Genomic DNA, 24372 nt, shown 5'->3' with positions numbered 1-24372 from the left:
AAATAACATTTATCATGTCTTTCTTGTATGTTCAAGCTATACCTCAGAATAACCAAATAATTGATAAAAGAATAGAAAGCTCTAATGAAATAATCTAGGCCCTTGCTTGTTAGAAACGCAAAATTTTGGCCAGGTGTGGTGGCTCATGCCTGTAATTCCAGCACTTTGGGAGATCAGGACTTTAAGGTCAGGAGTTTGAGTCCAGCCTGGGCAACATGACAAAACCCCATCTCTACTAAAAATACAAAAATTAGCTAGATGTGGTGGTGGTGCATGCCTGTAGTCTTAGCTACTTCAGAGACTGAGGCAGGAGAATGCCTTGAACCCAGGAGGCGGGGGTTGCAGTGAGCCGAGATTGTGCCATTGCACTCCAGCCTGGGTAATAGAGTGAGATTCTGTCTAAAAGAAAACAAAAAAAGCCCATGGATCTCATTGAAGATGGTGGTGCGATCTGTATCCGGCATTACCGGAAGAGTCTTTATGTAAGTAGCCTCGGGCACCACATAGAGAATTTTGTCTCGATCCAGAAAAGAGAAAGACCCAGTGGTTGCTGAGACAGTAGAAGAAATGAAAAAGGAAACTATCCCAGTGTGTCCACCCTTATGAAGCTGAGCATACACACCACCTGAAGATCCAGAGTCATTTGGAATCTTATCTTAAAGAAGTTTTTGGTTCAACTCTTCCTAGAGATGATTGGCAAGACATCTCCCTGGAAGATCATCATCTGCAGTTGAATCTCTTAGCACACTTAGCTGATGACTTGGGTCGTGTAGTCCCTAACCCAGACTCCACCAGATGTGCAGGGTTAGAGATGCTCTTGATTTCTATAATGTCCCTATTCAAGAGAGATCTAAATTTGATGAACTCAGTGCCAGTAATCAGCCCCCATAGTTTGAACATCGCTTGGAGTTACTAAGCAATTTGAAAGAGAAACACATTGAAATCATTTTTATTCCTGAGCAAGGGGGCTGCTTATTAGACCTTTTGATACTTTACCATGTGAAATACTACCAGAACTGTTCTCTAAACCCACTTTTTCTATAGAGGAAGGTATCATCTCTTTTTTTCCCTCATATTATGAATGAACAAATAACAGGACTTTCTATTTTCATATTTGCTGAATCCATTTTTAAAATGAAATCAGGTCAATAATTTATGAAAAATTTTGAGAGGACACTGTCATTAACTTAGGCTTACGACAGGAAGACATTGCAAGTTCACACCCTTCATAGGCATAAAGTAGTATTGCAAGAAAATATTTCCATCCTGTTAGGACTCATATCTAACATAGGGCTATTATATATTGCACATATACAAATGAACTTGTATTATGTAGATACCCATAAAAGAAACATAAAAGTATGTTGTATATTACCAACTATTCTAGATTAATTTCTTTTGAAATGGAAGTAGATTTGTTAAAAAAAAAAAAAGAAATGCAAAATATATTATTTTGTGTTGTTGAAGAGAAGAAAAAAAAAAGAAATGCAAAATATCATGCCTCATTCCAGTCCTACTGAATCAGAACGTACACTTTAACAAGACCCCCAGGTGATACCTATTTTATTAGTCCATTCTTGCATTGCTATAAAGAACTACCTGAGATTGGGTAATTTATAAAGAATAGAAGTTTAATTGACTCACAGTTCCACAGGCTGTACAGGAAGCATAGCTGGGGAGGCCTCAGGAAACCTGCAATCATGCAGAAGGCAAAGGGGAAGCAGGTACATCTTACGTGGCTGGAGAAGGAGAAAAAGAGAGAATGGGGAAGTACTACACACTTTTATAAACAACCAGATCTCCTGAGAACTCACTGCTATGAAAACAGCAATGCCCCCAATCCGATCACCTCCCATCACACTCCTCTTCCGACATTGGGCATTGCAATTCAACATGAGATTTGGGAGGGACCCAGACCCAAACCACCGAGAGGCACCAATCTAGACAATGATTATCAATAGCTAATGAAACAATTAGGCAAGAAAGCTACTGGGACAACTTTATACTGAAGTAAGCCAATTGACAATACGTGAACCCAATAATGTCTTTTTTCTTTCTTTCTTTCTTCTTTTTTTTTTTTTTTTTTGAGACAGAGTCTTGCTCTGTCGCCCAGGCTGGAGTACAGTGGTGCCATCTTGGCTCACTGCAACCTCTGCCTCCTGCATTCAAACAATTCTCCTGCCTCAGCCTCCTGAGTAGCTGGGATTACAGGTTCGAGCCACCATGACCGGCTAATTTTTGTATTTCTAGTAGAGATGGGGTTTTACCATGTTAGCCAGGTTGGTCTCAAATTCTTGACCTCAAGTGATCTGCCCACCTCAGCCTTCCAAAGTGCTGGGATTACAGGCATAAGCCACCACGCCCAGCCAATGTCTTAACATCACAAAGTGATATTCAATTAGACATTATGTGTCTCCTGTTGTGAAGCACTAAGTAGACTGGCCAGGTATTGATAACTGTTGAAGTTGCATTATGAGTATACAGGGGCTCATTATACTATTCTCCTTACTCTTATATGGCTTTTGTTTACATTTTCTTATTTATTTATTCTTAAGTGTAGGAAAATATACATAACCTAAAACTTCCCATCTTAACCATTTTAAGTTCAGTGGTATTAAGTACATTTATGTTATTGTACAACCATCACAACCATCCATCTCCAGAACATTTTTGATCTTGCAAAACTGAAACTCTGTACCCATTAAACAATGAGTCCTCGTTTCCCCTCCTCCCAGATAATTTTTTAAAGACATTTTTATCTTTATTAACTAGCCTTTGCTGCAAAAATAAACTACCCCCAAATCTTAACAGCTTACGACAACAAATGTCTACTTCTTCCTCGGTTGTGACTGTGCTGGGCTGGTCCCAAGACAACAGGTTGGATTCAGGGCTACCCTGAGTGTTTCTCACTAGGGGACAAGGTGAAATAGAGGCTACCTGTGGGTGGCGGGAGGGCAAAGGGACTGATGGAAACTGATCATGGCTTCCTCACTCATCATTGACCAAAGTAAGAGCGCCAAACCCAATATCAACAGAATGAGGAGAAAATACTCCACCCATTGGGTAGAAAGAAGTAATTTTGCTAGAAAGTCTTCCATTTTTTCTAGATTTTACGACTTGTTGCTGTAGAGTTTCAAGTAATTTGATTTATTCTTCTTTTAATCACTCCTATGTCTGTGGTTATATCTCCCTCCTCATTCCCAGTCTTTGGCTATCTCTTGTTTTCCAGCTCTAACTCACAATACATTTCATTCATGTTACTGGTTTTTATAAAGAACAAGCTGGGACTATAGGCACCCACCACAACACCCAGCTTATTTTTACCTTTTTAGTAGAGATGGGGTTTCACCATGTTGGCCAGGCTGGTCTTGAACTCCTGACTTCAACTGATCCACCTGCCTTGGCCTCCCAAAGTGCTGGGATTACAGGTGTGAGCCACTGTGCCCAGCCCATTTCCCAACTTTCATAATTGGATACATTTCTACTAAATATATTTTCCCATATCAGGGAAACCACACAGTTTCTATGCTCTCACACAGAACACTTCGTTTCTGACACTAGATATGCAGGTTTTATCCCATATCAACCAATTCTCTGACACAGGCTGGGTGTTCCACAATTCAATTCTGACTTTCTCTACCTGCAGTTAGTGTCAGATCCCACAGATTAAGGGCTCAGTCTGGCAATGTTGCCCCCATTAAAGATGCCAACTGAAAATCCAAGCCTCTTATGCTTCTGACCAACTGAATGTATAAATCAGGGATTTCTATGATTCCCTCCTTGGGTTTGAAAATTTGCTAGAACGGTTCACAAAACCCAGGGAAACATTTATGTTTACCAGTTTATTATAAAGAATATCATACCCTCGGTGCAGTGGCTCATGCCTGTAATCCCAACACCTTGGAAGGTTGAAGTAGGTGCATCACTTGAGGCCAAGAGTTCAAGACCAACCTGGCCAGCATGGCAAAACCCTGTTTCTACTGAAAATGTAAAAATTGGCTGGGCTTGGTGGCACACATCTGTAATGTCAGCTACCTGGAAGGCTGAGGCAGGAGAATCACTTGAACCCAGGAGACAGAGTTTGCAGTGACCCAAGATCGCATCACTGCATTTCAGCCTGGGCAGCAGAGCCAGACTCTGCTTTAAAAAAAAAAAAAAAAAAAAATTATAAAGGGATGAACAACCAGGTGAAGAGGTATGTAGAATGAGGTCCAGAAGGGTCCCAAGTGCAGGAGCCTCTGTCCCCACGGAGTTGGGGTATACCACATCACCTTCCCATGGTGGATGTGTTCACCAGCTAGGAAGCTCACCAAATTTCATTGTTCAGGAGTTTTTAGGACCAGGTGGGGTGGCTCACACCTTTAATCCCAGCTGTTTGGGAGGCCAAGGCAGGTGGATCACCTGAGGTCAGGAGTTCAACATAGGCCTGGCCAAGATAGTGAAACCCCATCTCCACTAAAAACACAAAAATTAGCCTGGTATGGTGGCTCATGCCTGTAGTCCCAGCTACTCAGGAGGCTGAGGCAGGAGAATTGCCTGAACCCAGGAGGCAGAGGTTGCAGTGAGCTGAGATCAAGCTACTGCACTCCATCCTGGGCAATAGAGTGAGACTCAGTCTCAACAACAACAACAAAAAAGAGTTTTTATAGCATGTAATCTCCCCTGCTTCCCTTTCCCAGGGTCTTTCTGGTGACCAGCTCATTCTGAAGCTATCTAGGACCCCCACCCTAAGTCACTTTATTAGCATAAACTCCACTGTGCTCATAAGGGCTTGTTATGAATATAAAAAGTCACTTCTATCACATAAGAAATTCCAAGGGTTTTAGGAGCTCTGTACAAGAACACATTATTAGAATAAACGACACTTATTGGCCAGGCAAAGTGGCTCATGCCTATAATTCCAGTACTTTAGGCTGAGGTGGGAGAATTGCTTGAGTCCAGTTCACGACCAGCCTAGGCAACATACCAAGACCCTATATCTAGTTAAACTAAAAGAAAATTAAAAAGAAAGAGATCTTATTCAGAAAATAACAAAGGTTTTAAATGTGCTATTGCAGAAACCCAGGACAAAGACCAAAAATATATATTTCTTATTATGCACTATAAGATTACAACAAGATTGCATTGACCAAGGGGCTCAGTAAGATAAAAATCTTTTTCTGAGACGAAGTCTTGCTCTGTTGCTGTTAGCCAGGATGATCTCAATCTCCTGACCCCATGACTTGCCCACCTCAGCCTCCCAAAGTGCTGGGATTACAGGCTTGAGCCACCGTGCCGGCCCTCACAAAGATAAAATCTTAGGCACTTTCAATTCCTAGTTTTCTTGGGATACTTTAGTATACTTAGTGGTTGGTATTATTAGAATTTATTTGTTTAACTATTGAGTCTTCTTCATCCATTCCTCTTCCTCTTTCTAAAATTCCTGTTATTCTCATAGCAGGACCTCCTGAATGTTTCCTTAAGTCCCATCATTTTAAGATTTCCATCTCTATAGGCTTTTGCTCTGTTGTGTTAAAGAAATAATTATTCAGTGATACTTGTTAAAGCACATTAAGGAAGACTTTATTCAGCACCATCACTACAGGTACAGGGACCACTGCAACGGGGTCTTGCAGTGGAGAAGACAGGTCGGGATCAACTCTGAATGCATCATGGACAAGTGGGAATGAATAGCCAAGGAGCAGTGTAGGGGTCAATGGATGGAAAATGAGTAAGAAGAGGCATCAGGGGTAAGGGGGATTCTATTTAAACTGACCTAACAGGATTCTTACTGAAGACAGGCCACAGTGGTCGGATATCACTTGGGGGATGGTGGAGGATGAGGAACTTGATCAGATATTGAGGGTAATCAGATGTCAAGGATGGGAGGTTCCTACTAAAACAGGAATTTACAAGGGGTGCTATGGATATGTACTGGGAGGAGGCCGGGGATGCTGCTAAATATCCTGCAATGCACAGGACAATCTCCTACAACAAAGAATTATCTAGTCCAAAATGTCAATAGTGCCAAAGTTGAGAAACCTTGATGTAGCTTATGGATACAGCTTTTACTCAGTCAAAATCGCCAGCATCCTTCTCCGGGAGCTGAACCCCTCCCCCAGGACTGTCAGGAGGAGGGGGCGTGATAAGGGATCCCAGGACTGCGTTTTGCCTTCCTTCCCCATCCCCCCAACTGCTCCTTTCTCTTCTCTTAGCAGCACCCCATTTGCCCACTCATACTCAAGATGGGCAGGATGCCAGCCTGTTACAGTAAATGTGCCAAAAGCCTGGCCTTGCCTGGAAAATGGACCAATCCGCCTGCCAAGAGGTTGGGTCTCGTTCCCTAGAGAGAGGGAAGTTTCCTCTCCTTGCAGTGAGAGCTAGAATCGCATTTTCTCCCAAGCTGAAAGACTCTTTTTCTACAGGCTAAAAGGACAAGAAAATCTGATTTGCTTGCTTCTAACTTTGCGTTTTAAAGGGGAAAGGACGAAAGGGAAAAGAGGGAGGGTAGTTCTGCACAGCCCCACCCCTCCGGCTGCCCAGAGTCCAACCGTCCATTCCGGTGGTGGCAGAGGCAGTCCTAGGGCTCTGGGGCTCGGGCTCTGCTACTGGGACCCGCAGGAGCCAGAACCACTCAGCGCCTCCACGAAGTGGGCCGGGCCAGGAGTAAGTAACTCACAAGGGCGCTGGGGACCCGGGTCGGGCTGGGGGCTTCCAACTCAGAGGGAGTGTGATTTGTCTGACGCTCTTCGTCGTTGTTCTTCTCTGCCGCTTCCAGTCCGGTACCGCCATCCCACTTCCCGCCGTTCCAATCTGTGTTCCAGGTGGGGTTGGTCTGGAGGCGGCTGGGGAACTCCCAGGCAGGAGCGCGGGGCTGGGGCCGGGTCTGCGGGAGAACGGCGCAGCAAGGCGCGGGGCGGCAGGGGGCGCCGCGGTGCCGGCCTGAAGCTGGGCTGCTCCGCGAGGACACAGCGGCCCCTGCGCTGCCCTTTCCTGTCCTGCCCTGTGTCCTCAGAGAACATGTTAGCCGTGCACTTTGACAAGCCGGGTGGACCAGAAAACCTTTACGTGAAGGAGGTGGACAAGCCCATCCCGGGGGAGGGTGAAGTCCTCCTGAAAGTGGCGGCCAGCGCCTTGAACCGGGCGGACTTAATGCAGGTACCTCGGGCTCAGCCGTTCCGGGGAGGGCGGGACTTCAGAGCCTCCCTCTCAACAGCACTCAGTGAACACTGACCAAATGTGAAGGCGCGCACCGCCCCACACTCAGCAGGCAGGTGCGCTGGGGCTTCCCAGACCTAAACCCAGAAAGCCTCCTTGGTTCACACAAAACAAGTGGGGGTATTTGCAAAGCATAATCCACCCCCTGCTAATCCACAGCCGCTCAGGCCTCCTGATAAGGAGGGCGGAACTAACATTGTTGTGGGGTGTGGGCACATTTACTCCCCAGGCTACCCAGTTCACCCTCTTCATTCTACAGATAAGAAACTGAAGCAAGGTTAAGCAGAAAACCCAAGGCCACAATACTAGCAATCAGAAGAGCTGGGATTCAAGCTGAGGTCTTTGTGGCTCCAAAGACCTCTTAGCTCTTTCCACTCTGAGAGTCCCACAGCTGACAGCGGGCAGTACTCTGAGAATTTTCTTCTATCTGCTACTGATTCACTGACCTGGGCCAGCTGCATTGGTTGGGGTCATTCAGAAATGTGCATTAGAATCCCCTGGGGTACAAGAGAAGCGTGATGGGGGCTGAGGCAAGTGTACTTTGGAAATACTCCTCTGGTGGCTCTGGCACACACTCCTAGTTAAGTCCCTCTGCTCTACAGCTTCTGAGGACTGGGGTGAGTGAGCACAGAGCCTAGTGTTTGACGCATGGGAACCATCATCAAGGAGTCCACAGTTTTGTTCCTAATCCCACTACTAATTTTTCCCTGCCTGGGACTCAGTTTCTCCATTTGTAAAGCAAGAGGTTCAAACAAAGTAAATAGCTAAGGACTCTCCCAGTTATAACATCCACTGATCATGTGACCTCCAGTTTATTTGCATAAAACCAGTGGCCTCTCCTTTCTCTTCTCCTGACTTACAAAAACCTGATTTCATCCTGAAATTTCTTTCTGAAAACGAAAAAAGCAGGGATATTGGAAGAGGGGTCAAGGGTGGTGACACACAGATTTCTGATCATGCTCACTGCTTAGTGCACTTCTTTCTCTGCAGAGACAAGGCCAATATGACCCACCTCCAGGAGCCAGCAACATTTTGGGGCTCGAGGCATCTGGACATGTGGCAGAGCTGGGGCCTGGCTGCCAGGGACACTGGAAGATTGGGGATGCAGCCATGGCTCTACTGCCCGGTGGGGGCCAGGCTCAGTATGTCACTGTCCCCGAGGGGCTCCTCATGCCTATCCCAGAGGGACTGACCCTGCTCCAGGCTGCAGCCATCCCAGAGGCCTGGCTTACTGCCTTCCAGCTGTTACATCTTGTGGGTGAGGAGGCCTCCATGCTCACTCCACATGGTGTGGCTCAACACCTTCATAAATCAGCCACCTTGAATCCCAGCAATCCTCCAGGGCACTCCCGGGCCCTGCTGTACCACCTGTAGTGTCAGGTCCTCAAACCATGTTAGAAGAGTTTGATGTTGAGGCTGAGAATCATGGTTAGCAGATAGAAGGCCTGGATAACACTGGATAGGAGGCCTATGTACATCTTAACACCAGAGGCCCAACAGCAGTCCCAGCTTCTCAAAATCATGCTGAGCTTCTCTCTGGGGTTCCCAGTGCAACAGAAGGGGCCAATCGACTCATTTATTCCTCCTCAATCTCACTGGGGCCAGTCAAGAACTCACATAAAGGAGTCTAAGAAGACTTGGTCCTTGCCTTTAAAGAACACAGGGAAGTAACTGGGAAGAGAGTAACTGGGAAGGCAACATATGCATAAGATCAGATGACCATAGAGTCTGGAAGGAGAACCCTGTCTCTAACCATAATAGAAGCTGGAGATGGGAAAAGTTGGTGTGGAGAAGGGTAATCAGAAAGCTTTTTGGAAGAGAAGGCTTTGAAGGGCGGGTAGACTTGTGAAGGAAAAAGGCATGCTAAGGTGGCCTAAGAAAGAGTATGGGCAGGGCTAGATGGCTGACACCTATAATTGTAGCACTTGGGAAGGCAGATCACTTGAGCCCAAGAGTTCAAGACCGGCCTGGGCAACATGGCAAAACTCTGTTTCTATAAAAAATACAAAAATTAGCCAGGTATGATGGTGCATGCTTGTAGTCTCAGTTACTCAGGAGGCTGAGGTGGGAGGATCACCTGAGCCCAGGAAGGTCAAGGATGTAATGAGCCATGATCATACCACTGCACTCTAGCCTGGGTGATAGAGTGAGACTCTGTCTCAAAGAAAAAGAGAGTGTCAAGGTGAGACCAGCCACTGTACTCAGTAGTGAAGGATGACTATTGTCACTTGTGAAAAATGAGGCTGGGGTCAGATCATGGTGTCCTTGAATATCAGGCTGTCTGGATTCAATGCAAAAGCCAATGGAGAAGCAGTTTACATTGTGAGGAGGAAGTAACATAATGAAAGTGCCATCTTAGGAAGAGGAGCCTGGTGGCTGTGTGTTGCCTGGATCAGGAAGACTAGCTGGTGGTCAGATTCAGACTCTAGAAGGACTGGCTTTGGGTGGTGACCATGGGAATGATAGTTGTTCTCACTTATTCAGGTGTAAGTCAGAGATGTGCATTTTGGTGTTATATCATAGGTAAAATAGAGATTATGGATGTGGGCTGCTTATAGCCCTGTTTCAAAAGCCTGTTTTCCACTTTAGCCAGAGGTAATAAGACAAAAAGGGACTGTCAATATGTTTTTTTTCTTTCTCCAAAGAACACGCTCTCTAAAGAAAGCAAGACAGTTTGTGTTTGAGTCACAGCATCCTACCCCACCAGCTTCCCCCCAATAAAAAAGGAAAAGCAAAATATTGATTTGGTATTTGGTGCAACGGCCAGGTGATCTTGATAGAATATGTTTGCGTGGGGATTGTGCAGCAGTTGCAAAGTAAAGAGAACCCTGTACTTTCTGTCACAGGAAACGTTCAGGCTGGACACCACGTGCTAATCCATGCAGGACTGAGTGGTGTGGGCACAGCTGCGATCCAACTCACCCGGATGGCTGGAGCCATTCCTCTGGTCACAGCTGGCTCCCAGCAGAAGCTTCAAATGGCAGAAAAGCTCGGAGCAGCTGCTGGATTCAATTACAAAGAAGAGGATTTCTCTGAGGCAACGCTGAAATTCACCGAAGGTAAACAACTGCTTCTACAGTTCAGCAGGAATATGAGACGATTAAATAAAATCCCCACCAGTCCCAAAGTTGCCAATGCTATGGTTCAGTCTTGCCTCTACTAAGTGCACAACAACTACCCTGGCCAAATTCTAGTACTATGGTATTTGACCACTAGAGACAGGTAGTCATATCTAGATCTAAGATGGTTTCCATATGCATTCTTGCAAGAGATATGATTCATCCACACTTTAGAAAGTGGATAATCATGCAGAGTTGGTCTAGAATTATCCAGCACCTTTTCTTCCCAACTGGCATTCCACACTTAGGTAACAGGAGGCTTGGGGAAGAGACCAGTTTAGAGTTGGCCATGGTAGGGTTGAGTGGTAGCACCCTAAATGGGTGAGAAGATGTGCACATCTCTGTATTCCAAAGCCAGATCTGTCTATTTTTGGCTTATCCCTTTCCGTTTTTCTTTTTTTCTTTCCTTTTTTTTTTGAGACAGAGTCTCACTTTGTCGCTGAGGCTGGAGTGCAATGGAGTGATCTCGGCTCACTACAACCTCCGTCTCTCACGTTCATGCAATTCTCCAGCCTCAGCCTCCCAAGTAGCTGGGATCACAGGCATACACCATGCCCAGCTAATTTTTGTATTTTTAGTAGAGACGGGGTTTCACTATGTTGGCCAGGCTGGTCTCAAACTCCTGACCTCAGGTGATCTGCCCGCCTCGGCTTCCCAAAGTGCTGAAATTACAGACGTGAGCCACTGAGCCCAACCTCCATTTTTCATAAGGGTAGAAAAGGAGAGATGAAAGCAAAGCTAGCAAGCCTATAATTCCAGTAACCCAGTGCAGACACTTTCTAACTTCGATGTGAACAACTAGCCTAAATTTGACCTCCTGTATTCTGTTCTCAGTCATGTCTGGGTGTCAGTGGGACTGTACTTATTTTGGCATGAGAGGAGATTCTAGGTCATGGTGTTGCCTCATTTCCTTCTTGCTGTAGCTAGGCATCATAAAGGGTGAACACAGGCTATGACAGAGCTCTGCTATCTAAACTCCATTTACAATGGTTTTTCAAGCAGTGTTTTTAATTCCAACCAATAGATTTACCATTTGTATCTGTATTTATTTACATCCATAATCTACAAATATATCATGGTATCTTACTTTGCACCAAGCTTTCTATATCGAACATCACAAATCTGTTTCCTATGGAAGGTGCTGGAGTTAATCTTATTCTGGACTGCATAGGCGGATCCTACTGGGAGAAGAATGTCAACTGCCTGGCTCTTGATGGTCGCTGGGTTCTCTATGGTCTGATAGGAGGAGCTGACATCAATGGGCCCCTGTTATCAAAGCTACTTTTTAAGCGAGGAAGTCTGATCACCAGTTTGCTGAGATCTAGGGACAATAAGGTGAGTGATGAATGAAAAGAAAATGTGATTTAACCCAGAAAAATTATGGTTCATTTACATTATCCCAAGAAAGGAAGCTCTATCTTATGTTAGGGAGGTTAGTTTCTATGAAGAAACCTGCCCTTATGAAGATAAATTGGGAACCTGATTTCAGAGAACTGATTCAGATTGGTTGATAGAGCCTTCAGTATCATGAAGAGTGTAGCTGACACTTCAAATATTATCTGAACATTCTAACAGAATGAACAAAGCTCAGACCATATTGGGAAGTACTTCTAGTAGTTCCAAGAATTTGTTTTCAAAGGCCGAATTCATCTCAATGTGCTAAGAAAGACTCAGGTGAGTAAAAACTAAGTAAGCCTTGGCCTTCAACAGATGATAGGTTCCATGCCCGGCACAGTGGCACTCACTTGTAGTCCCAGCTGGGGAACTTGGAAGGCTGAGGGGGAGGATTGCTTGAGCCCAGGAGTTTCGAGGCTGCAGTGAGCTATGATTGCGCCTGTGCATAGCTGCTGTACCCTACCCTGGGCAACATAGCAAAACCCCATTTAAAAAAAAAAAAAAGATTATATGCTCCTGAAATCGTCCATCTGTCAGTCTACTGGGTACCAACTTTGCGAATGTTTCCACCATAAGGTTTCATACCTCCTGAGGGACAAGAGAGCTTAAGCATCCTTTTTGCATTGAGCCTATGAGTCCTATCTGTGGCTGCCTCCTGGGTGAAGCCTTTATTTAAAGACAATTCTTAGGCTTTCAGTGACACTAACATTTTACTTCAGGCTTCAGTCTTTATCTGGTACAGAAGTCACACATTTGGAGGTACAGGGGAGCCAGAGATCACCTGTAACCCCTCTTTAGCTCCTATGTGGTTTCTTCAGCTAGATCTAGAAACCAAATTGATAAGCATGTACTTTTTTTTCTTTTTCTTTTTTTTGAGACAGGGTCTCACTCTGTCACCCAGGCTGGAGTGCAGTGGCATAATCAGCCTCCTGGGTAGCTAAGAGTAAAGGCATACCACCATGCCCAGCTTGTATTTTTTATAAAGACATGGTTTCACCATGTTGCCCAGGCTGATCTCAAGTTCCTGGGCTCAAGTGATCCACCCACCTTGGCCTCCTAAAGTGTTGGGATTACGGGTGTGACCCAGTGTGCCCGACCAGATTTTATTCATTTTATATGTATATAGGGATCTTCACAAGAGAGTGAAGTCTAAAGAAGTGGCCAAAGTAAGATGCTTTTGTAATTTTTAGACAAAGAACAATAAATTTGAGAAGAAATAACAACACAAAGTCTGGCTAGGGATGGTAAATTTCTAGGGAAGTCACTAGGAGATATATAGGGCAGGGAAGGGGGCGTAAAACTAGTTGAAGATTAGGGTTACTTCCTTAAGCATATTTATTCAGATCCATTGTAGCCCCGTTTCCAGTCTTTGGTGGTAAGTGCTATTTTCTTGCCCTAGTATGAGGAGGCTACCCCTCCCAGAGGAATCTTTATGATTTGCTGCATGCAAGAAGAGGCAGGTCAGCTAGTCTTTTCTGAAACTACAATTTCTCCAGTGTTTTCATCTCAAAATGAACAATATATCTATCAGACATATTCTGAGATGACACATCACTCCTTCAGGGGGGTATTGCACACACATGCTGCGAAGTGAGGGGTTAAGTGTCTCTGTGCTTTTTCAGACATGTGATTTCAGAGAGAGCAGGAAAGCTGAGGAGGATGTGGAGGGCAGGGTGAGGCTCTCTTCCAGGCTGATGATCTTTCCCTTGTCTCAGTACAAGCAAATGCTAGTGAATGCTTTCACGGAGCAAATTCTGCCCCACTTCTCCACGGAGGGCCCCCAACGTCTACTGCCGGTTGTGGACAGAATCTACCCAGTGACCGAAATCCAGGAAGCCCATAAGTACATGGAGACCAACAAGAACATGGGCAAGATCGTCCTGGAACTGCCCCAGTGAAGGAGGAGTGGGCAGGACAGGATGCGGCCACCCCAGGCCTTTGCAGAGCAAACCTGAAGTAGATTTACAATAGACAGGCAAGAAACCGGGTGCTTCCCCCAGAGTCGTGTAAAAAAAGCTGGTGGTCTAAGGAAATAAAGAGTGAACTGGTAGGGCAGCAAGAGGACTCGGGCCGCTGAGGCGGGGGTGAGGTGGGAGTCCGGCGGGCGTCGCAGTGGGAATTACAGAGGCCGGACCAGCTGAGGCTCAACCTGAAGGCCCCTCCAGGGTCTGAGATTCGGGGAATAGTTACAGCGTCAGCCGTGACACAAACCGCCAGACTCCCGGAGACTCTGCCTTGCGCACGGCTAGAGGCCCAGGTCCAACCTCGCGTCTTCTACACCTGCCCACGCACCCCGCAACCAAGGGGCACCACAGCAGGCCCTGTCCCCGCACGCTAATCACCTGGGCCCCACCCCACCTCTCGCCGCTCTCCTCAGGCCCCACCACCTCGCGCTACGCATCTGGGCCCCGCTCCACCTCCACCACCCTCCTCAGGTCCCGCCCCCTCCCGCTACTCACCTGGGTCCCGCCCCAGCTCACAGCCCTCAGGCCCCGATCCCTCCCCGCTACTCACCTGGGTCCCGCCCCAGCTCACCGCCCTCAGGCCCCGACCCCTCCCCGATACTCACCTGGGCCCCGCACCAGCTCTCACCACCCTCCTCAGGCCCCACCCCACTTCTTACCACCCTCCTGAGGCACTGTGTCCCCGCCCCGTTAGTCACCTGGGCCCCACCCTAGCTCAGCACCTCCTCAGGCCCAGCCCCCTTCCGTATCACCTGGGCCCCACCCCAGCTCTCAGCACCCTCCTCAGGCCCCGCCCTCTCCCGCTACTGACCTAGGTCTCACCCCACCTGTCAAACGCAGCTCAGGCCCCGCCTCCTCCGCCCCCCAGCTACTCACCTGGGCTCCACCCCAGCTCACCGTCCTCCTCAGGCCCCGCCCCCTCCACCCAGGTCCCTCTGCTCAGGGCCTCCCCTACCGGAACATCTCGCCTGGAGGCTACGCCCCGCCCTTTACGCTACGGAGCCCGGAAGTGTCTTGGACGCTCGCCTTTCCATCTTCCGGCTTTGCGTCTCGCTCAGGCTCGGTTTTACCCCGGAGTCTATTCGAAGGGGGATGCTACGTCAGCGCGTTTCGGCGTGAGACGGCGCTATTTCGGGGGTGCTGTTAGAGCTTCCGGCGGATCCTGGATGTTGAAGTCCTGCATCTAACGCGGTGTAGCGCCCGAAGCCTAGCGAGATCCGGAGGTGTCCGGAGGAATTTCAGTGTTTGCTACGGTAAACCTCATCAGCCCGCCAAGATGGCGATGCAAGCGGCCAAGAGGGCGAACGTGAGTATCGGGTGTTCTGTGGAAGGTGGGAGAACTTCGGGTTTGACTTTCTCAGCAGCGTGAATCGAAGCATTCTTGCCCCTCCTCCGTCCGCAAAGCGGAGAACCCCAGAATTCCTATCCTGTCAACGAAGACAGTATCCTGGTCCCATCCTCAGAGATATGCTCCTTGAGCGACATTTCTACATTCACCCCTTTTGAGAGTTCCTCAGTCTCTACCCTAGTGTCAGTGATAGTGTTACCCCTATAGCCTCTTTGCTTGACCTGCACCTAAGGACCTGGCGTTAGGAGTATCTCCTCGGCTAAAAGTCGATAGCGCAGACGAGTCCTCAATAACTAACTAAATGGTTCACCAAAAACTAGGGCCTGGGAGCTTTTTGGAGCCTTCATTAATATATTAATTGAAACAGTATTTTTTTTAGCACCTACTATCTTGCCATACGGGAAATAATTGATCAGTTATATCTATTGAACAGCTACTATGTGCCAGACTAGTCTTATGTATTGGGAATATAGCAGTGAATAAAACAAGTCCTTCTGCTTACATTCTAGTGTTCGAGAGTGCAGTGTTACAGAGACTTAAAAAAAAGAACTCAAAAAAGAGATTAGTCAACTGCAAAACGTTTAGAGGTATAAGATGAAGTCAGGCCAGGCAATGTGCCTCATGCCTGTAATCACCGCACTTTGGGAGGTTAAGGTGGGAGGATTGCTTGAGCCCAGGAGTTCAAGGCTGCCTTGAGCCGTGATTGTGCCTCTGCACAGCACTTCAGCCTGGACAACAGAGCGAGACCCTGACTCAAAAAAAAAAAAAAAAAAAGGGAAAGGAAAGATAGGCATTTTACTACTGGCTATGTAAATGGAGACTTTTGATGGCCTTGATGATAGGAATCATTTCAGTGGATAAATCTTGATTGCAATGGGTTGAAAAGATGGTGGAAGTTGAGAAACTGGAAACAGCAAAGACACTCTGCCCATGAGTTCTATAAACAGGAAGTAGGGAAATTGGATGATAGTTGACCTTTTTTTTTTTTTTTTTTTTTTTTTTGAGTTGGACTCTCACTGTGTCACCCAGGCTGGAGTGCAGGGGCACAATCTTGGCTCTCTGCAACCTCTGTCTCCTGGGTTCAAGCAATTCTCCTGCCTCAGCCTTCTCCTGAGTAGCTGGATTACAGGTGCCCACCACCATGACCAACTAACTTTTAGTACTTTTAGTAGAGACGGGGTTTTACCATGTTGGCCAGGCTGGTCTCGAACTCCTGACCTCAAGTGATCCACCTGCCTCGGCCTCCCAGAATGCTAGGATTACAGGCATGAGCCACCACGCACGGCCAGATAGTTGACTTTTTAAAAGATGTGTGATATAGGTGTATTTTTATGCCAATGGGAACAATCCAGCAGATTGATATGGAAGAAAGATAGGTTAAGTTGAGAAGTGAAGGTTTTGAGTAGATGAAGGTTGGCATAGTAATGGAGGGAAAGTAGGTAGTTATAGATGAAAAGTATTTACCAATTGGCCATGTCTATTTTCTCTAAGAAACAAGAATCAGGATCATTTCCTGGGATGGACAGGGAAGAGGGTATAGGCCAACTCAGGTGTTAGCAGGAGTGAAGGCAGTAAAGCTTGAGGAGGCCTACAGGTACCTACCACCATGCCTGGCTAGGTTTTAAAATTTTTTGTAGAGACGGGGGTCTCACTTTTTTGTCCAGGCTAGCCTCAAACTCCTGGGCTCAAGTGATCCTCCCATTTTGGCCTCCCAAAGTGCTGGGATTATAGGCATAAGCCACTGCACCCAGCCTCTGTTGCTTTTTCAAAGATCTTGGCATTTTCAGAAACATCAAATTATACCTCTTATTCACAGCTTTTTAGTATTATGTATCATTAAGAATTTTTTTAAATTGTAGCACTTCTCCTAATTATAATAACAATACATATTTCTCATTTTAGATTCGACTTCCACCTGAAGTAAATCGGATATTGTATATAAGAAATTTGCCATACAAAATCACAGCTGAAGAAATGTATGATATATTTGGGAAATATGGACCTATTCGTCAAATCAGAGTGTGAGTCTTACTGGGTCATTTAAAGAAAATGATAGCATAATCTGTAATCTCAGAATTATAGCTGACGGCAAGGCCGCCCTGTGCGGTGTGTAGTGCAGCAACCCTTACCAAGAGCCTAGAGACCAACAGATTGAGATCAGAGAGATGAGATCTTTTTGAAGGGGGGAAAAACCTACTGAGACCCTAATGATCCAGCTCAATGAGAGCCAAGAAGAGGATTTGAGTTTCAATGAATGCTTTGAGGACACTGGTTGAGAAGGCAAAGAACTAACATTTATTGCATACCTACTATTTGTAAAGCTAGGTGTTACGCTGTTTTTTGTATGCAGTAGCTCTGTAATTTTCTCAACAATCATCACTGTCTCTTTAAATAACCCCAGAATCTGAATAAACTAAGTAAAGGAGTATAAAAGTAACAGAAAAAAAAATGATATTTTCAACTACAGTTCTTCAATTGAAGATTTAAAAGTATAGGGGAAAACATCTAATTACAAGCTTTCATGTTTTAATTTAATATAAAGATTGGAGTTCATACCTGCAAGTGATATTTGCTGGACATCTACTGAATATCATTAACCATAATAAGTGCTTTTATTTGCATTCAACGAAACTATAGCCCTGAGAGTAAAAGTACCTTTCTAGTCTCACAGTGCTTAGTGGTAAAATCTTCTGACTCTAACTTGAACCTCCACATTACATAGTACCATAGCCTCTGACACCCTAACTCATATGAAAGGGCTAGTGGCTTAAGAGTCCATCTGAAAGGAGTTCTAAAGTTTTTATTTTAAAAAAATTGTAATTGGCTGTGCACAGTGTCTTATGCCTGTAACCCCAGCACTTTGGGAGGCCAAGGTGGGTGGATCACCTGAGGTCAGGAGTTTGAGATCAGCCGGACCAACACTGAGAAACCTTGTCTCTACTAAAAATACAAAAATAGCCCGATGTGGTGGCACATGCCTGTGATCCCACCTACTCAGGAGACTGAGGCAGGGGTATCACTTGAACCCGGGAGGCGGAGGTTGCGGTCAGCTGAAAGCCAAGATCGTGCCATTGCACTCCAGCCTGGGCGACAGAGCGAGACTCTGTCTCAAAAAAAAAAAAAAAAAATTATTATTATTTTACCACCGTAATGACTACGTATAAAGTTTTTATTTCTAGTCGGAATTCTGTCTTGTATGACCTGAGAGAACTCCTTCCAGGCTTTAGGACTGTGAGGTCTTGAGGGCCCTCCTTTTTAATGACACTGTCCTCCAGGGAGTAAACCAAGAGCTGGAAATGCATGATCATTGGTACTCAGATGGGGATGAAAGTGAAAGTGTCATAGACCAGCTGTCCTTTTTAGGAGGTCTCAGTCCTCTTTGGGCATCTGGCAAAAGTTTTGGACCCTCTCCGCAGAAGAACACACATATGTTGCATATATTTCAGGGGATACAAGGACTCTAGATTAAGAAACCCTACTCTAGATATGTAAAGAATGGTGTACAAGGCCAGAAGTTCAAGGCCGGGCATGGTGGCTCCTGCCTGTAATCCCAGCAGGTTGGGAGGCTGAGGTGGGCGGATCACCAGAGATCAGGAGTTCAAGACCAACCTGGCCAATATGGTGAAACCCCATCTCTACTAAAGAAACAAAAAACTAGCCCGGCATGGTGGCACATGCATGTAATCCCAGTTATTTGGGAGGCTGAGGCAAGAGAATCACTTGAACCCAGGAGGCAGAGGTTGCAGTGAGCCGAGATCATGCCATTTCACTCCAGCTGGGCAATGGGATGAGACTGTGACACACACACACACACACACACACACACACACACACACACACACAAAATCAGGAGTTCAAGACCTGATTTTGTCTCAAAATCAGGAGACAAGATTCTACTTCAGGCCCTGTTACTAGCCATGTGTGTGACTAGTTGCCTAGCTTTTTTGGTTTTCTCTTGTATGAGATAATTTGGGTGGTGGCCTTTTAGCTTTTAACGTTGAAGCAGCATGGATTGGTTGTAAGGCCTGGGTTTAAATACTAACTTGCCTACTCTTATGAAACTGGGCAAAATATTTAACCTTATCTGGGCTTCAATTATCTATGAGATACAGTCTTCCCAACCTACTTGTCTTAAAAGAATTTTAGTGCCTGGGTACGGTGGCTTACACCTGTAATCCCAATACTTTGGGAGGCCGAGGCAGGTAGATCACGGGGTCAGGAGATCGAGACCATCCTGGCCAACATGGTGAAACCCCATCTCTACTAAAAATACAAAAAAAATTAGCTGGGCATGGTGGCGGGCACCTGTAATCCCAGCTGCTCGGGAGGCTGAGACAGGAGAATCACTTGAACCTGGGAAGCGGAGATTGCAGTGAGCCGAGCTCATGCCACTGCACTCCAGCCTGGGCAACAGAGCAAGACTCCATCTCAAAAAAAAAAAAATATTTAGCTTGGATCAAATTAGGCAGTGTCTGTGAAGGTGCTTTATCACAGAGTTTTCCTTCCTTGTGTTCATTAGCCACTCCTTCTCTGCTCCTATAGCATTTCCAAGTGTCTCTCCCAGGTTAACACGTGGTTTTGCTGTTGTCTCTGTACTCATCTGTTGCCCCAAGCAGGCTGAGTTCCTCCAGGGCTGGTAACATATATTCTTTTTGTTTCTGTGTTGATAGCACTTGTGTGATATATGGTAAGCACCCAATGTACACTAAATGAATAATATAGAAAACAGAATAGGCCAGATGCAGTGGCTCACACCTGTAATCCCAGCAATTTGGGAGGCCGAGACAGGCAGATCACCAGAGGTCAGGAGTTCGAGACCAGCCTGGCCAACATGATGAAATGCCATCTCTACCAAAAAATACAAAAAAAATAGCTTGGCATGGTTGCATGTGCTTGTAATCCCAGTTACTTGGGAGGCTCAAGTGGGAGAATCGCTTGAACCTGGGAGGTGGAGGCTGCAGTGAGTGAGCCAAGATCATGCTACTGCACTCCAGTCTGGGCAACAGAGTGAGACCCTGTTTCAATAAATAAAAAAAAATATAGAAAAGTGGTTATGATTGGTTTATGAAGGCATTATAAAGTTTATTGATAGCATTCAATTAAGGGATGCTTAAATCAATGAAGTTAGAGAATGTTTCAGAAAGCCAAAATGAAAAGACAAGGAATAAAGCAGGGTCATCTTGAGAAGGGTGCAGAGCAGCTCAGAAACTTTGTGCGTCTAGTCCTTGTATCTGGATTGGTTTTCACCAGCTTATCTCATGCCTGGCTCCCTCTTATTCTTCAGGTTTCAGCTTCGCTGCCGCCTTTTCAGAGAGGTTTTCCCTGACCACCCTAGTTGAAGTAGCTCCCTGTTTCCCACTAAGCTGCTACAGCTTTCTACTTCCTTTATGAAACTTTTTTTTTTTTTTGAGACAGAGTTTCACTTTTGTCACCTAGGCTGGAGTGCAATGGCACGATCTCAGCTCACTGCAGCCTCTGCCTCCCAGGTTCAAGTGATTCTCCAGCCTCAGCCTCCTGAGTATTTGGGATTACAGGCGCCCACCACCATGCCCAGCTAATTTTTGTATTTTTACTACAGATGGGGTTTCACCATGTTCACTAGGCTGGTCTTGAACTCCTGACCTCAGGTGATCCTCCCGCCTCAGCTTCCCAAAGTGCTGGGATTACAGGCATGAGCCACCATTGCTGGGCTGAAACATTTCTTGAGATTTATAATTCTTTCATATTTATTAATTGTCTTTCTGCTGCCTGAGTATAAGCTTGGAGGAAGGGATGATGCTTGTCTTTTTCACTGTTGTATTTCTAGAGCCTGTCACAGAAAGAACACAGTGTAAACACAGAATTTTAGGATACAGGAGCTTAGGTCTAAATTATAGATTGAGAAACAGCTGTTTTTCTGTTCCACAACTATGGTCATCCTTTATTGTATACCTGGCACTAGGGTGACCAACCTTCCCAGTTTGTCCAGTATGGAGAGATTTTCTGGGAGACTGGACTTTCAATACTAAAATCTGTATGGTCCCAGTCAAACCAGGATGATTTGGTTTGACCCTGGCTGACATGTAGCAGACACTTGGTACTTTGTACTTGTTAAAACTTTTTCATACTTGTTACGTCTTTTGATTATTAAACCCACATGGAAGGTAGGGTACATGATAGAGCCTGATGGCACTGGACATGTGAGGCAGTGAAGCTCAGAGAGGCTAAGTTACATGATCAGGTGTTATTCCTACTCGAAGCTTTTAATGCCAATCAAGAAAATAATATTATGGCCAGGCACAGTGACTCACAACTATAATCCCAGCACTTTGGGAGGCTGAGGAGAGTGGATCACTTGAGGCCAGGAATTGGAGACCTGCCTGGCCAACATGGCGAAAACCCATCTCTGCTAAAAATACAAAAATTAGCCAGGCATGGTGGCACACACTTGCATGAGAATTGCTTGACACTATCTCAAAAAAATAAGAAAATAATGTTAGTTCAGTGCTCTATACATGGTAGGTACAAATACATGCTTTTAAAAGTTCAAATTGGCCAGGCACGGTGGCTCATGCCTGTAATCCCAGCATGTTAGGAAGCCAAGGCAGGCAGATTCATGAAGTCAGGAGTTTGAGACCAGCCTGGCCAACATGGTGAAACCCTGTCTCTACTAAAGATAAAACAAATTAGCCAGGCATGGCGGCGGGTGCCTGTAATCCCAGCTACTCAGGAGGCTGAGGCAGGAGAATCGCTTGAACCCGAGAGGTGGAGGTTGCAGTGAGCCGAGATGGCGCCATTGCACTCCAGCCTGGGTGACAGAGCAAGACTCCATCTCAAAAAAAAAAAAAAAAAAAGTGTGTGTGTGTGTGTGTGTGTATATATATATATATATGTATGTGTGTGTGTGTGTGTGTGTTCAGATTAAAATACAGCTCTCAAGATGTGAGGCTGATAATTAATTAAGACTGGGACACTTGAGATGCAGAGTCTTTAAAGTGGGGTTAGTGTCTAACCCTATGCTAGTTCCTAAGAAGATGTAAGGGGAAGAGAGTTGCTTTGTTTTGTTTTGAGCTTCCTGGAGAAAGTATGTGTGAGAGAATTGATAGGAGAAAGTAGATCTCCACCTTTCAAAGGCATATTAGCGTCTGCCTTATGTTTGGCACTATAGGAGTAAACGAAGTAGGCATAAGATCACCTTTGCTCTTAAGGAACTGAAAAATCTTGTTAAGTTTTTAAAAGTCAAAAGTCTGAAAGTTGTTGAGACTTCCCAGAGCCTAAAGAACATTCTAAAACCCGTGATCAGGCCCACGTAACCTGACAAAGTGAGCGTATTCATTGACACTGGCACCCTCCAATCACCCCCAGCACTCTACCTTTTCAATTTTATAGGAAGCAGAAGCTTGAGCAGGGCCCAGACTGTAGTCTTGTCCTAGATCAAGTCTAGGCATGCACCTCTACTTCCCATGGCTCTATTGCTTTTATTCAACCCTATATAGGGACTATGGCAGATGGAAAGTCAGCCCACAATCTTAAACCTCATTCCACAGTTGCACTGGGTGGTCAAAACACAGATGGAGGCAAGGGGGCCATCTTGTCATCCAGAGCATGAACTGAGTGGGAACTCTACGCATTGTCCCCACTGACAATCACATGGCCATCTGCTGTTTGCAATTTAGTGTACTGTTGCTCCTCACACTTCTCTACCTCTCTCAGAGGAAGCTGATGAAGTGAAGGCAGGAAGTGGCCAGGAATACCTACGCTAACAGCAGCCCCATATCTATGAGTAAGGTCTAGTTTCCACTTCCAGTTACCTTCCAGCATTCTGCCCTTGCTCACAGATAACCCTATCTATAAGCGCACTTCCACTCCCATCTTTGCAGAAGCCTAGCCCTTCTCCCCAGCCACACAGCTGTATCATGCATTAGAGTTTGAGTTGTATTAAAAATGAATGTAGACCAGGTTTGGTGACTCATGCCTGTAATCTCAACACCTTGGGAGGCTGAGGCAGCTCGATCACTTGAGGTCAGGAGTTCGAGACCAGCCCAGGGAACATGGCAAAACCCTATCTCTACTAAAAATACAAAAATTAGCTGGGCACGGTGGCACATGCCTGTAGTCCCAGCTACTTGGGAGGCATGAGAATCACTTGAACTTGAGAGGCAGAGGTTGCAATGAGCTGGGATCGAGCCACTGCACTCCAGCCTAGGCGAGAGTGAGATTCCGTCTCAAAAAAAAAAGTAATGTAGAGCCAGACAGAGTGGGAGAAGCTGAGTTCTGTGTAGTAGCTGTGTTCCTAGTATTCCTGATATAAAAGTAAGCTTGACCTATAGATGTTTTACTTAAGATAAAAACAAAAAACAAAATTACCTAATTCAGGAAATTACAGGCTTATCTAGTTTATCTATCCGTGTTTACTTCCTCTGATGGTTTCAGGTTGGTTTCAAAATACTTAAAAACATATTTCAGTTTACTGTCTTTAAAAGACAGTTACCAGTTTAAAAGACAGTTCTGTTATTCAACTCAATGCTCAGGTAAACGTATATCTTAATTAAGTTTGATTTAACTCTCCAGGGGGAACACACCTGAAACTAGAGGAACAGCTTATGTGGTCTATGAGGACATCTTTGATGCCAAGAATGCATGTGATCACCTATCGGGATTCAATGTTTGTAACAGATACCTTGTGGTTTTGTACTATAATGCCAACAGGGTAAGTATAGCCGAGTTCTCATTGTATGGTGATCTCATTTGAAAATTAGTGTAGAACTGTACTGTGATGATATATGTCTACTGTGACTATTTTTTGGCTAATGGTATTGGTGAAATTCATGTGGCTGTAGATTGGTAATTCAACTTTGATGCTCACCACATTTCCAGGCATTTCAGAAGATGGACACAAAGAAGAAGGAGGAACAGTTGAAGCTTCTCAAGGAGAAGTATGGCATCAACACAGATCCACCAAAATAAATGTTTTCTACATTTTCATTTTGGACTGAAACCCATGAATGACAACTACCACCTTTTCCTTTTTAATTAATACTAAATATTGTGATTTCTTACTTGAGCTTCAAAATGACCTTGAAACTTTGATACATATCAGAATACATGATATTAATAAACCTGTCGCTTTTTGTGAAACACGTCTGTCTTTTCTCTTGAACTTTCCCTCCCTGTTTGATACCAGGAAAAAAACAATTGAAGCTTTTCAGGAATTGTAGGTGCTCCTAGGGATTCCGAGTTTTTTGAGAATAGGACCTCTTTATATGCTTAATGCCTCCGGGGTCCAGTGCAGTGCTTAGCCATCAAAGGAACTTGCTGTTTATTGAATGTCTATTAATAATGGAATCTTTATAACAACTCAGTGAAGATA

At 45.3% G+C, this 24372-nt stretch overlaps 2 protein-coding genes and 1 pseudogene across 2 annotated transcripts; all 3 read left to right on the top strand.

Annotated features, from left to right (window-relative positions):
* The first annotated feature begins 438 nt into the window (after positions 1-438).
* LOC119470832 lies at positions 439-1346 on the top strand (annotated as a pseudogene).
* Positions 1347-6175: 4829 nt separating this feature from the next.
* On the top strand, positions 6176-13759 carry LOC108302965 (quinone oxidoreductase PIG3). The gene is made up of 6 exons (XM_017526721.2): positions 6176-6645; positions 6995-7137; positions 8188-8455; positions 10044-10256; positions 11455-11651; positions 13427-13759. Exons 2-6 carry the CDS (start codon positions 7000-7002, stop codon positions 13607-13609), a joined length of 999 nt encoding a protein of 332 aa, XP_017382210.2. The 5' UTR covers positions 6176-6645; positions 6995-6999; the 3' UTR covers positions 13610-13759.
* A 966-nt stretch (positions 13760-14725) lies between these two features.
* SF3B6 (splicing factor 3b subunit 6) lies at positions 14726-24140 on the top strand. The gene is made up of 4 exons (XM_017526730.2): positions 14726-14981; positions 16926-17044; positions 23574-23712; positions 23880-24140. The coding sequence occupies exons 1-4, from the start codon at positions 14952-14954 to the stop codon at positions 23967-23969; spliced, it is 378 nt and encodes a 125-aa protein (XP_017382219.1). The 5' UTR covers positions 14726-14951; the 3' UTR covers positions 23970-24140.
* Positions 24141-24372: the final 232 nt, after the last annotated feature.

Source organism: Cebus imitator, unplaced genomic scaffold, assembly GCF_001604975.1.
Source record: "Cebus imitator isolate Cc_AM_T3 unplaced genomic scaffold, Cebus_imitator-1.0 Scaffold1, whole genome shotgun sequence".
In the NCBI taxonomy this organism is placed as follows: domain Eukaryota; kingdom Metazoa; phylum Chordata; class Mammalia; order Primates; family Cebidae; genus Cebus; species Cebus imitator.
Note: the sequence above shows the minus strand (reverse complement) of the source record. Positions and strands in the feature narration are given on the sequence as shown.